General features: G+C 44.9%; 1 protein-coding gene across 6 annotated transcripts in view; it reads left to right on the top strand.

Annotated features, from left to right (window-relative positions):
* The window catches only part of COL20A1 (collagen type XX alpha 1 chain), a 102,802-nt gene that overhangs the window by 32,218 nt on the left and 56,275 nt on the right, over positions 1 to 14,309 (top strand). For all 6 annotated transcript variants that reach the window (XM_054045417.1, XM_054045420.1, XM_054045421.1 and 3 more), the window contains 7 exons: positions 1,443 to 1,607; positions 3,416 to 3,588; positions 4,716 to 4,845; positions 6,606 to 6,748; positions 10,069 to 10,192; positions 10,932 to 11,071; positions 11,665 to 11,794. In XM_054045417.1, coding sequence (XP_053901392.1) covers positions 1,443 to 1,607; positions 3,416 to 3,588; positions 4,716 to 4,845; positions 6,606 to 6,748; positions 10,069 to 10,192; positions 10,932 to 11,071; positions 11,665 to 11,794 — 1,005 coding nt within the window. The remainder of the gene's footprint in view (positions 1 to 1,442; positions 1,608 to 3,415; positions 3,589 to 4,715; positions 4,846 to 6,605; positions 6,749 to 10,068; positions 10,193 to 10,931; positions 11,072 to 11,664; positions 11,795 to 14,309) is intronic.

Here is a 14,309-nt window from a genome sequence, read left to right as displayed (position 1 = left end):
CTGTACGGCTATATCTTTTGCAATGTACTTTACTTAATATACTGAATGAAGACATTGACTGTAATAGAGTCTACAGCATAACTTTAAAACCTGTGCATTTGGATGTATTGTCTGCTTTGACACTCCCCCTTGTTGTTTTGCTTAGGAATGTTTTCAGTGTTTGTGTATTTTGACTCTAGACAGTCAGAACTTGAGTTACAGTCTCTAAAGAGGAAAGCGATTTACATCACCTGCCCAGATAATTATTCCTGTAGTGCCTAGGACCTGTAGTCATGGAGTAGGATCCCGCTATGCTAGGAGCTTTACAAATGCAGAACCAAAACACAGTCCTGGGCTAGACAAGGAAACACTACCCGGCCCAGGAATAATATGGCAAGAAACTATGGAGGTAGATCCCAACTTGAGATGGGCCCAAGCCACAACCGCCAAAGCTGGCTCTTTCCCAAAGTATGGGGATGCTTTAATCCAAGGTTTTGGTTTGGATCCATTTCTAATCCCACGTCAAGCTGGGAAAGATGAGCGTATTTGTTAAATACAAGATACCTTTTGGTGCTGGTTACTTCTTGCCTGTTACACAAAGAAAATCTCAAGAGAAACATCTTCCCAGAGGATTGCATGCTAATAGCCAGATCCACATCTGATGTAGATGGCGTAGCTTCATTGACTTCACTGGAATTTCACTGATTTTCACCGGGATCTCCCTCTACATCTCTAATGTGCAAGGGTAAGGCATGGCATTCTACAGGCATAAGGCATTGGGCCTGATTCTGCACCTTGTATAGGCATTTATATCTGTGAAAAGCAAGTGAGAAGAAGTAAAACACTATCCAAATTGGGACCTGCTTTACCTATTGGTGAGCGACTACACCAGATGCAGAGCCATGGAGATTCAGACCCTTTGTGCACAGATGATATGCAGGGCTGGATTTGTGGAAAGAATAACAAGGATTTGTGATGGAGCTTTATGTGCTAGTGAACAGCAGATTCTCTGTGGGGGAAGCTGGCACCTCGTAAATATCAAAGTGTTATTCATTCATTCATTGATTTCTACATATGTTCTGATTTGTCTTCTAGTGGAATATTTTCAGCCTCTGTGGTAGCCAAGCCTGCAGTAACAGGGTAGAGGGGAACTATTAGGAGGATTCGCAAGTGTCGCTCTGGACCACAAAAGACCCCCTGACTCCACTGTGTTTAAACACAATCCAGACATGCTCCTTAAAGGCCAGATTGTGCTTATAGCTACAGGCAAGACTCCAGGGCACTGCAGAGTAGCACCACCCCATGGGGCAGGCTAGGAGGCATTTTTAGCCAAGAGACTGAAGTTGTGCTTGGCTCTTGCACAGGGGCATTAAATAGGGGAAAGACCTTTTTCTGGCCCCGAGTCTTGTTCATCTCCTGGGAGTTTTCTTAGCTGACTGGCTCTTTGCTCTCTCTCTTTTCAGGGGTGAAAAATGCAGATGAGGCAGAGCTGAGACAGGTGGCGTCAGAGCCCCTGGAGCTCACCGTGTATAATGTGCTGGATTTCCCTCTGCTCAGCTCGCTGGTCAGCAGGCTCACCCGGGTCTTGTGCACCAGGATCAAAGAGAAGCACAAGAGTGAAAACTCAGGTGAGTTAAAGCCTGCAATCTCTGTTCAGTCCTCCCAGCTAGCCTGGCTTCCCCATCTCCCCCTGCAGTCCATGCCAAACGCACCCGCTACACTCCCCTTCCTCACCCGCCCATTTTATCCCCTCTTCAAATCCTTCCACTTGCTCCCCACCTGCTGTCAGCTTATTGTCACCACCTCCAGAGCTCTGTCTACCTCTACCCTTCCCTGCGTATCCTCTCTTTCAGCTGTCTCCACTGCTCTGCCAGTGCTCCTCACCTTGCCCACCTGTTTGCCAACCTCTCACACGGTCACCATCTTCCATACGATCCCCTATGCATGGTACAGCCTCCCTTGGTTCGTCTGCAAGGCCCCTACCCTCTCCATGCTGAAGTCCCTCTCGAAGACCCGCTTCTGCCAGGCTGCCTACAATGAGCTGATGTATGTATAAATGTGTGTGGTTCCCCTTCCCCTACCCTCCATCCTTAGATTGTGAGCAGCTTGGGCAGAGACTTTTGGGGGCGGGGAAGGCGGTTGGAAAGTATGTAGTGGGTGGTACTGTACATAAATAACAATAGGTGAATACACCGGTGTAGGGAAGAGGGGGACTTACCTGTCGAATTTATCCACTTCAATGCCCGTAAACAACAAATGCATTCTCAACCTGGGTCTCTCCCAAACGTACCCTGTGCAGCTGCATCACTGCCTGTTGGGCTCATCAGTGAGATGTCCCAAGCAAAGGATTAATTTGTGAGCACTGTGGGCTTTTGTTGGGTGGGGAGAAATTGCAAAATTATTGAGTATAAGCCTTTTGCCACCTGTAGTTCAAGCCATATGCCCTCAAGGGCCAGCAAAATACAAATAAGTGTGGTTTTTCTAGCTAAAGAGATGCTAGAACTGGACTGAAGGACTCCCCACTCCACACCCCCAACCAATGTTAGGCTGAGTGCCCAGTACCAATACTATATCCGTGTGTAGGTTCTCCTCCCGTCCTTTCAATTTTTAATCTCTGCTTATTTTTTCTGCAGATTTTCCTAAAATAGAATGGGAGAGTTCAACTTTCAAATGCACCTTTATTCAAGTGGGTTTGGAATTTGGCAAAATAAATGGACTCTTTCCCTTTTAGTCTGTATCTGGTCCGATGTAATTAGACCAGTTTTTCTCAGGCATGCGATAGCCCAGAGAAAATGGGCTGTTTTTTAAAAAACAAACAAACAAACAGACCTTTTCTGGTTCAATTTGACTGTCTTTGGAACTGGCAAAAACAACAAGGGGTCCGGTGGCACCTTAAAGACTAACAGATTTATTTGGGCATAAGCTTTCGTGGGTAAAAACCTCACTTCTTCGGATCAGAAAAATAAACTAAAACACTTTATTTATTGAAGGCCTCTTATTCCTTTATTGGGGGCAGGCAGGAAGGCGTCTAGAGTGACGCTAGCTAGTATGAAGTTACAAGGGCTTTCAGCCTTCGTGTTCAAGGCACAGCACGGTCACTAGGTATAGTTGTGGCTGGTGCTGGTTTGTTTGATTGCTTCCTCTGCTACACAACCCCTGATATTTGGAACTGGCAAATGCTGGGCTGTCTGTTGAATTGATAGCAGTGACTCAAATTCAAATGTAAAATATATTCTCAGCCTCCAACAAAATACACAGTTTGTTCTCAATGGGATTTTTATATTTCCCCTTGGACCAACTTTTAAATGTTCATGGTATGCTGGAATGCTTCCTTACTGTTTAGGGAAGAAGGCTGTAACTTGATAAAAAGAAGTAGAAAGTGCATTTGGCATGTTAAGATAATATAAGAAGGTATCACAGTTTTTTGAACTCATAGGCAGTCCTGTGAAAGCTGTCTCAGCCAACACTGGTCCCCATCTGAGTCCCACCAACCTTATGATATCAGAGGTGACCTCCAGAAGCATGCACCTTTCCTGGACTCCTCCGCTGAGACTACCAAAGAAATATAGGATTGTATATTACCCATCCAGTGGAGGAACCCCCAAAGAGGTAGGAGATCCTGTATTTGGATGTGTGTGGCGGCAGGAAACTAGAGCAGACTTGGATTAGACTTGAGTAGACTTTTCAGGGACACAAAGAGCAGTCAGGCACCCGACTCTCATTGGAGTCAATGGGAGTTGCATGCCTAATGTGTGTTGGTTTTTAATCTGATGTGTGTGTCAACCTCTTCAGCATGTTACATGGAAATGGCAAGAACTTTACTTTTGGGTCATGCTTATGCTGATTTTGTCTCTTCTTGTCTCTTTTCTCTTCTCTCCCTTGCCCCATCCTCATCACCTCATTTATAGGCTGTCTAAGCTCTTCAGGGCAGGGACCTTCCCTTCATTCTTATCTGTAAAGTATCTTGCATACTGTTGGAAACATAGAAGTAATAATAAGGTGCCCTGGCTGAAACTTTCAGGGCCTTGCTATTGGTAGTTCTTCCTCCGTTACAATTGTATAACCCCGTTGACTTGAGTGGGGTTGGGAAGCCTTTGGCTCAGTAAATATATGCCTCCACCCATAGGCTTTCATCTGAGCAGACAGCCCCGGTTTGTGATTCCCTGCATGGCTGCCACACTCTTTGGCACGTTCCTACGGTTACTATGATTTGCTGTGGTTGCAAAGTCGTCTAGGGAAATAGATTCCGAGTCTCTCAGCTGCCATCCCCACTCTTCAGTCTATATTTGCTTAAATTCTCCTTTCCTGGCATGCTGCCATTGCTATCTCAGTAGAGTTTATTTCCCCCTTCCCCCAGCTACAAGAGGGTTGGTGCAACTAACCTAAATAACAGAGCTGGTTCCTGTCTGCAGCATGGGGCAGTGATGTCACCAGCAGAGATGCTCCCACGTCACACTGAGCATGAACCAGTGACTCATGGTGGATGCTGGGGATCAGAAAAATAAACTAAAAAGCTTTATTGATTGAAGGCCTCTTATTCCTTTATGGGGGCAGGCAGGAAGGCGTCTAGAGTGACGCTAGCTAGTATGAAGTTACAAGGGCTTTCAGCCTTTGTGTTCAAGGCACAGCACGGTCACTAGGTATAGTTGTGGCTGGTGCTGGTTTGTTTGATTGCTTCCTCTGCTACACAACTCCTGATGCCACAACTTCTTACAGCCTTTCTCTGTGTTTTTCAGGTAGTTTTAGATGGATCTGCCTCCTCCACCCAGCTTGTCAATTTGACCTCGCACACCGAATACCTGGTTTCAGTGTTTCCTATTTATGAAAATGCCGTTGGAGATGGGCTGAGGGGCATCACTTGGACATGTAGGTCATGAGTAGAGAGCACTAGTCTAGCCTTCATTGCATCCCTCTCTGCTTTGTACAGCTTCTCTCTTCCCATGTCCCAAGCATCTTTCACTCCCTTCCTTAGGCCCAGTTCTCTCTGTGCTGATTTCCTCATCGCCTCAGCACTTCCCCACCTCCCGAGTGGTTGCCCCATGTATAGGGTATGTCTGAGTAAGCTCTTTAAGCAAGCTGTGGATATAGGTGATGCCCTATTGTGGGAATCTCGATGCTTCAGGCAAAATCCCCTTTGACTTCAGTAAGTGTTTTTGCATGACTGAGGTAAATCAGGACTTCTGGAAATAACGTTTGACCGTAAACAAAATGAACGTTCTTCAGGGGAGAAAATTAGCTATTTAGTATTCTGGCAGGAAGAAACAATGTTACCCAGATAGACTGGACTCAGCCTCGAGCTTTTTGTTGTGATTGTGGTGTTTTTATAATTAAGCTCTGTACATGTACTCAGCCATTCCTGGATCACATTCTCAGGATTGAATTAGAAGATGCTAATGGAATGACATCCCATCCCAGGAGTTTTGTGCCTGGAAGCGTGGTACACATGTTCATATACCCTCCTACACATGCTTCCCTTAAGGATTTTTTTTTTTGGCTTGTTCACCCACTGCTGCTGCTCTTTTAAAATGTTGGAGATCCTTGCTGTTCCCTTGTGATGCAATAATTGAAAGAGGGAGATTTTTGTGCTCGGATTTTCCCCAGAACGTCCCCCGAAGGGTCAAGAAAGAGCCAATTTAAAAATAGATCTTGCAAATGCATTCATGCCGTTAAACACTGAGACTGACTGGGGCTGATTGGTGTGAGCCGGGGGAAGAACTCTGGGTCAGCTGCTGAAACTTGCAAAGGCAGAGACAAGCCTCATGAGGTAGATGTTTTACAGGTAATGCTATTAGGGAGCAAGCTGTGCCTTTAAATTGCCCTGCTGGGACTATGTCAATTTCTAGAAAGGCTTTTGATCCCGTTGCTTCTGATTTTCCCCCTCTGTTCCAAATGGTAATTAATTTGTATTGTGGAAGTGTCTAGGAGACCAGGACCCCATTGTGCTAGGTTGTGTGTTCACACTCTTACTTGGCCCCAAGATCTTACACGCTAAGTGTCAGGCAAGAGCCAAGAGGTAGATACAGATAGGGGAGCACCAGGAAACAATCAGACAAGATTGGTTGGTATGATAGGTAGTCGTCTCAGCTGCCTAACTGCTGTCAAATTTGTTCAAAGGTTCCCAAGTCTTCGTACCTTCTCTGCATGTTGTTTCTTTTTTATTGCTAATATTTGCCAAACAATATCTATCTTGAAGGAAAGTTTGGCGTTAAATGACCACGTGACAAGGAAAGATTGTGATGGGAGTGATACATTTCTGATTTTTTTTGCCCTAGATCCCTAAGTGGCCCGCTCAAGGATTGAACTCACAACACTGGGTTTAGCAGGCCAATGCTCAAACCACTGAGCTACCCCTCCCCCCTTGTGGATGTCTTTGTTCCACATGTCAAAGATATTCCCCGCCAACAGGAACAGCCAATAAGACCTTCTGACCAGATTCTGATGATTCTCTGTTATAGAAGCATCATATACACATCTCCTAAAATAGCTTTAACCGAACTGTTTTGCTCTGATGTACAGTTTCGATAACCTTGAATCTGTGTGTGTGTGCGGGTGATGGGAGGGGTTAAGGATAGAAATGATCAACTGCCTTGTGAATCTTTTTGTTACGTTTTCCTTCATCTGAGTAGCTTTGTCACCACCCCTTTCCCTGAGAGCGTCTGAAGTGAGCCATAACCATTTAAGACTGAGCTGGCAGCCGGCAAGTGGAGCTACTCAGTACCTGGTGCTCTGTTCAGCAGCCCCCAATGGAGCGGAGGATGACACCAAAGAGGTATAGCTGAAGATAGTTATAATTATTCCTTTTGCCGCACTGGATATAGTCAGACATACGGGGCCCAAACTTAAATCCCAAGTCTGCATGAGAATTACTCAACTGACTTTCATTTAAATCTCTTGTAAGTCAAAGTGGATCTGAATCAATGCAGGCTTTGGGAAGGTTCAGATCTGCAAACTTCCTGGCTACCCGCTATTACTATAAAGGTCTGAGTGGAAGCCCTGGGTCTAAACATGGATTTCAAGAAAGTTTGGATCTGGATCCAAACTTTTGTGGAGTGAGCCCATATTTAGACATAACAATCCGTGGCTTTTATAAAGCACTTTTCATCAGTAGATCTCAAAGTGGCTTACAAAGGAGGTCAGGATTATTATCTCCATTTTACAGATGGGGAAAACTGAGGGAAAAAGACTTGCTCAAGGTCACCCAGCAGGCCAGTGGCAGACTGAAGAGTTGAGCCCAGGTCTCTTAAGTCCCAGTCCAGTGCCCTATCCACTTGCTATACAAAAATGCAACAAATGTAGATTTGGCAGGTTAGTTTTTATTTACTTAAATATGACTCACTCTTATGGCTTTGTAGAAACTTTAAATAATACCATACAGTAGAAATGAGGAGAAAAGGAGCTCTCAGCTCATCTAATCCAACATGCATTTTTAATGAGCGATTTCAAACATGTACAAAATGATGCATTTGGAGCCTGATATCTTGTCAAAAAAATCTATGGCTTCCTTGCTTGGTGTTGAGAAGAAGCATGGTCTAGTCAGTGGAGCTTGAGGCTGGAAGCCAGGCCTTCCAAGGCTCTGCCACTTATTCTCTGGGTGGCCTTGGGCAAGTTGTGTAACTGCTCTGCCTTGGTTTCCCTACCTAATAAAATGGGGATAGTAACGCTTGCAACTCAGGGTTGCTCTGAAGATTCAGTAGTTCGGGCTTCTACTGCACTTTTGCTCTCAGTATTTCAGTATAGAAATGGTATCTTTAAGATTTGATATTGGGATGGTTGAACAGGGGTAACTTTTTTTTTTTTATATATGTTCCTGGGCAGTCCCACAATTATCCCAGCTGCCTCGCACAGAAATTAAAGCACTAAAGCTATGGGCCACCCACGAAGGAGTTAATTAACTTGGTGTGTCCAGCAAATGCTTCCCACCCCATCAAATTCTAGTCTTTCCATTAAAACCTCCTAGAATGTTTCTCAGATTACGAGGCAGGTATTGAGTTTTTGCAATAAGCGGCATTGTAAAACAAGCTGTCCTGTGCATGTTATGTGGGTGCAGTTCTGCTCTGGAAGCAGTAGATGGTGCCAATCCTGCTGTAATGAACAAGTATAAAAATGGGAAAGCCAAGGAAAAGGTTTGTTTTGTGGGTTTGTTTGGGGGTTTTTTGGTGGTTTTTTTTTTCTTCTTCTGAAAACGTAGCTCTTCAAGTCTCTCTCAGGAAATGGGATATCATGTTCTTTGCATAGACGCAAATTCATAACCACTCTGCACATCCCTGCCATCTCTAGTGTAAAGCATTTTACATCACAAATGTAGAATGGTGAAACTGTGAGAACTCTCTTCTTTGCAGTCGTTTGTTGAGTCCTGTCTTCAGTCATTCTTCCCCAATGGGACCTTGGGCCTTGGCAGGCTGAGAACTTTGCGTTCTCCCATGGAATCTTAGAGACAGTTCATTTGAACAACTGGATCCTGTGAGAATCCATCTCTTCCCCTAATCTTTGTGCTGTGATGTTTTTCTGTGCTGAATATCTGCGAATGAAAGAGATGGTGATCTGTCTGTTATGATACCTTCTCCATGCTCACAAAGGATCAGATTTTTATTTTTAATTTGTATTTTTTTACTGCAGTGTGTATTGTCCCTGCGTGCAATCTGGGCTACTAGGTTCTATTTAGAGCTGACCGAAAAATGTCTGTCTGTCTATTTTTTTCAATATCTTTTTTGTTTTTTAAAAAATCATTAAAAATTGAAATTTTTGCCTAAAATATTTTAGGTTTTTGTCAAAAAAAACCCAAACCCATTTTCAGTAAACTGCTTTTTTTGGCCTTTGGAGGAAAACCTGAATAGCTGTAATGAAAATGAAAACTAATTTTTATTTTCAATTAAGTATTTCTCAGGAAAAATAATCATTGCTTTCCCCACTGTAGTTCTACCACCCCTAACCTAAGCAAGCTGGATTGGCATTAATTTCTATTTAGCAGAATAGTACACCCAGAAGCAAGGGCAGAGTGTGGTGAATGGGGGGGAGGCGTGATGTATAGTAGGGCTGGGCAGAAAATGGTTTTACCATTCCACAAGTACTTTTGAGATTTCAAAAATGTTTCCCATCCCAAATTGGGACAAAAAGTCAAAATCTAATTTTTGCAACCCGACAGACTGGAAAAAAAAATCCAGTTTGTCTCAACCATAGGGGTTAGAAGGGACCAAAAGGGTCATCTAGTTTACCCCCCTGCCAGGATGCAGGATTTGTTGCGCCTCAACCATCCAAGACTGGCTAGCCAGCCTCTTTTTGAGAACATTTTTTGGAAACCCATCAAAACATCTTGATTTGATTTTGACACTTTTCTCTTTGTTAACCATTTTTTAAGTATAAATTAAGTTAAATTTGAAATGAGTCACTTTGAACCAAGAAACTGAAGGGTTTTTTTGTTTAGAAAATATCAGAATAGGATATTTCAACTTTTTTTTTTTTTTTAAGTTGGAAAACTAGTTGAAACCAACCTTTTTTTCTGAACTGTTTTGGTTTTAACAAATTGGTATTTTTTGGGTGGAAAAAATATTCCGGTGAAAAATTCCCAGCCAGCTGTAGAGTTTGCATACACTGTGCATGATGTCTGTTGGGTTGGGTGGTGAAGCATTGACCACCACACAGCTACGTGGCTGGTGAAGAGTGTTACAAGTACTATTTAATGATCTGTCTTACAGCCGGAGCTGGGTGTATCACTCTGAGCTGGAGAAGACCTACTCACTCCAGCTTTCATTGAGCTAGCATGCTACAAATAGTGTAGCCATGGTAACACGGGCAGAGGAAAGCCGTGGCATGTTAGCCATCTTGAGTACAAATCTGCCCTACCCCTGTGAATATGTACGTAATGCAGCTAGCTCAAGGACAGCCAGTGCAAATTTGTCTTCTTGAGCTGGGAATCACACCCCCAGCTTGAAGTGTAGACGTACCCAAAGAGACAGCCAAGCTGTGGCCTTAGACTCCTGTCTCTGCAGTCCTGCTTTGCTCTTGGTTTGTTAGAGGATGCTACGGGGAGCCAACCATGGCAGAGCCTCACCCCAGAATACCTCTCTGAGCGTCACTCTTTATCCTTGGTAGGTGAAAGTGGAACATCCTGAGGTTCTGCTGGATGGGCTGTCTCCCAGCACTGAGTACTCCGTAGCGGTGTATGCCATGTACGGGGAAGAGGCGAGTGATCCAGCCAGCATCCAGGAAACCACCTGTAAGTTTTACTTCCTTCTCTGCCTCAGCTGACCCTGAGGCAGGAGCATAAGTGGTTTAATGAATGGTGCACAATTGGCAAGAGAGACTTATTAACTGAGATGCTTCGCATATTTTTCACATAGCTTGTAAACAGGCTCCCTCTTCCCTGGCTAATGCTAGATGTTGGTGGTTCTCTGAGGCTACCTCTAGTTGTATGATAAGCTTTCTCATGAACAACTCCAGTCTGGGGTACAGGGCTATGAAAGTGAGTGGTTCTGTCCAGGCAAACTGTGACTGAATCTCCTTGAAATTCAGAATGGGGAAGTCAGATCTGGATCCAAACTGCTCCCAAACTGTTCAGAACTGAAGTTAGCTATCTGCATCTATATCTTTATCCACCTGGGTTCTCATACCGCACCCACCGCCATGGCATCTGAGCACCTATCCCAGCAGGTTTGACCCACTGTAGGAATAGAACCAAGGACAAAATTAGGATCAGGATCTAGACTGGAAGCTCCTGAGAGTTTTGAGCTCTTTGGGGAGTAGGTGGGTTGATTTGACCCTTTCTCTACCCATAAACCAGTCATTCTCCCAGGGCATCATATAGACATGTGTAACAATGAAATCAGAAACTCTTTCATCTCGCAGTGGGAAAAGTCCAGTAGTTAAGAGGCAGGTAGCAGCAGGAGGCAACCAGTGACTTTACAAGTATAGCCTTAAAAATCTTCACCACATCCTTTTGCTAATTATTGTTGCAGTGGCACTGAGCCCTCCTAGACACCTGAGTTTCTCTGAGGTCAGCCATGGGTCTGTCAAGGTCAGCTGGGCCGCGGCTTCGCGTGCTGTGAGAGCTCACCGTGTGACGTACAACTCAAGCAGAGGGAGCAATGCCGGGGAGGCAAGTCCTTGCTTAGGGGACACGGGAATGTGCTAAAACAGTGAGAACGGCGGCAGAGTGCGAATGCGGTGGTCACACCAATGACTCGGCTGCGGAGTTACTCCGGGTGTACATTTGTGTAACCGAGAATGGAACGTAGCCCTGCCGGACTTGATTCGTCAGTTGGTTTATACCTGTCCAAGGGTGTGACCCCTGCATTGCCAGAAGACCGGGTAATAGGGAAACAGCCCTGCCCCAGCCGTAGTGCTATCCTGTCTATCCTTTTAGCACAGCGGGAACATACGGGCACGCGCTTCCATGGGCCCTTCTGAATTTCCTCACGTGGTCCAAACCCTTCATATGGAGTCACGCATCCTAGGTGTGGCTCTAATAAAACCCTCCCCATCTTTCCTTTTGCATAAGAGGCACCATCACCGTGTGCTGTCGATAACTCTGCTGTCTCCTGACAGAGGCTGCTCACATGCCTGCAGCGTTTTAACAATGATGGTGCTTCGAAACGGGAGGGTTTTGGGGCAACTATCCCGAATTCCAAGTCCCTCTTTGCCCTGGCTCCGTGCTACAATCCTGACCCTGGTGTTTCTGTTTCACTGCAGGTTGAAGTTCCCAGCAGTGCATCATCCACCGTGCTGAGACCTCTGTCCTCTCTCACCCAGTACTTCATTAATGTCAGCTCTGTTTATAATGAAGGCGAATCCTTTCCGCTTACAGGCAATGTTACCACATGTAAGTAGGGCAGAGGCAGAGTATGAGGGTCAATAGGTGTTTGGTTCAAGGTCCATTATAAAGTTTGGTGCCTAGCTTCCAGCCAGCCAAAAGTTTAGATCTGGACCCGGACGCCAAAGTTCTGGGATGTTCACCGCTGGTGTTTTCTGGTTCCAACAAATCTTAGACCTCAGAGCAAATCGAGGCTGAAACTTGTTGAGTTCTGCCAGGTTTCTACCTGAAGACTTAAATCCCTCCTCAGAGTCTCTCTCTGCCCATGTCAGGGCAGGTTTTTTCCTCCCAAACTTGGCCAAAATTCAGCCCAATGTGGCCAAAAGTCTCATTGGCACTGAACCTGGTTCTTACTGAGATTCAAAACCCTCATTAAATAGATTGCTTTAACAGGGTCCTTCTAAACAGTCACTCATTTTGCTGGGAAATCTTTACCAGGCTACCGGAATTTCCAAATGCTTGGTAGCCTTGAAATTAACTTTTGTAGCCATTGGAAGTTGGACAGTAACCATCTGAATGATACATAGATTTGAGAAAACAACACCTAACTGTGATCCTCCATTGGGAGCATTTGCCCTCAGTAAAGTCTGTTGGTCAAATCCTGCGTTTATTTATAGATGCAATGACTTGGAGACAGAAGGGACCATTCTGGCCAGCTCTTCTGGCCTTCTGCATAGCAGAGGACACAGAATTTCACCCTGTAATTCCTGCTCCGAGCCCACTGGTTTGGATTTGACCTAGACCAGCTCATTTAGAAAGATAGTCTTTAAGTTAGCTCTGCTTGAATAACAGAAAAGTTAGGGGAGAAAAAATAATTTGGGGTCAAGCAAAAATGTTCTGTTCAACCCAAAACAAAACATTTTATTTTGGGCAGGAGGGATAGCTCAGTGGTTTGAGCATTGGTCTGCTAAACCCGAGGGGGCCATTTAGGGAATTGGGGTAAAAAACTGTCTGGGGATTGGTCCTGCTTTGAGCAGGGGGTTGGACTAGATGACCTCCTGAGGTCCCTTCCAACCCTGATATTCTATGATTTACATTTCAAACTTTTAACATTTTTGATTTTTTTTTTCAAATAAAAATGAAGGAAATTTCTGAACAAAAAGCTGTTTTGAACTGAAACAGCCTCCAATTCCCAGCCGCTCGTTACCCTGCTGGGCCTCGCCAGCACTGCAGGAACTGTGTGCAGTTCTGTGTGGTGGGCAGGCAGTACTCTGCTGTCTCCCGAGATCTGTTAAGTGTAGTCAGGGCAGTCAGGAGACTGCTAATGGGATGGAGCCTTTGACCTCCAAGTCACTGCAGAGCTTTGTAACAGCTCCAGAAAGATTTGGCACAGGATCCCAGCAGCACTTTTTCCTCCTTCCTCTTCCCTGATGGTGGGAGAGGGACCAGGGGGCACCCCCAGTTTGTACCATTGAGAGCTGCATTAAGTTCCATAGAGGGCGGTGCCTTATTTGTATAGGAAAACTCTGCAAGTGAAGCAGATAAATACAGTTGTCCCTTTTCTGCTGGGGAAATAATAACACCGGAATTAATAAATAACTCTGTCATTCAAAGGGTGTGTGTTTTCTCCCTCCTTTGGTCCCCACCTCTTCCATCCCAAACAGTTCTTTCTCGTGTTATCCTTCTGCCTTTCAATCATTTTCTATCTCCTTTAGTTGATTACTCTTGTCTTTCCCTTTCTCTGACCCTTTTTTCCTCTGTATGTTCTGTTCCCTTTCCCTTCATCCCATTCTCCCCGCCCACGCTCCACCTGGGGGGTCTCTCCCTCAGTCACTTTCCTGGTTCCTCCCATAGACATTTCATTTTGTCCCTCCCTAAATCATTGACCTGCCTCCTCCAGCACTTTCCACCTGTTTCTGATTCCAGTTCTCACACCATCACTAGTTGCTTTATCCTGTTTTTTTGCTGCGTATGTGAGAGCCTGGAAGCTTAAAATAAATAAATTAATGGAGATATCCTATCTCTGAAAACTGGAAGAGCCCTTGAAAGGTCATTGAGTCCAGCCCCCTGCTTTTACTAGAAGGACCAAGTACTGATTTTGCCCCAGATCCCTAAGTGGCCCCCTCAAGGATTGAACTCATAACCCTGGGTTTAGCAGACCAATGCTCAAACCACTGAGCTATCCCTCCCCACCAGCTTTTAGCTGGTCTACTACTCCTTCCCTCAAGTGGATGCGACTCCCTGGTTCCCAGTCACCAGAGTGGGACAGCAAATTGAAAAAGGCCATTGAAAATATTTGTAAAGGAAAGTTGAAATGCAGAATAAGTCTCACCATTTTAGGGGAAAAACAGACGCACAGAAGCCTGCCTTAATTCTTATTATACAGTACCCAATGGATCACAGCTAGATCTGGGTAAATCATTTGCAAGAATTAAGTTATTCAGATAATTCCTCCTGCTTTCCCATTTGTGAATCATCCGCAAACAGACGGTGACATTCCAGCAGTCAGCCCCTCTGCCCCTTTCCTGGGTTCTTGCAGGCTTTGGTAGCCACAGCTTTGGGACTGGGAAGGAATATTTTCCCA

Source organism: Malaclemys terrapin, chromosome 12, assembly GCF_027887155.1.
Source record: "Malaclemys terrapin pileata isolate rMalTer1 chromosome 12, rMalTer1.hap1, whole genome shotgun sequence".
NCBI classification, from domain to species: domain Eukaryota; kingdom Metazoa; phylum Chordata; order Testudines; family Emydidae; genus Malaclemys; species Malaclemys terrapin.
Note: the sequence above shows the minus strand (reverse complement) of the source record. Positions and strands in the feature narration are given on the sequence as shown.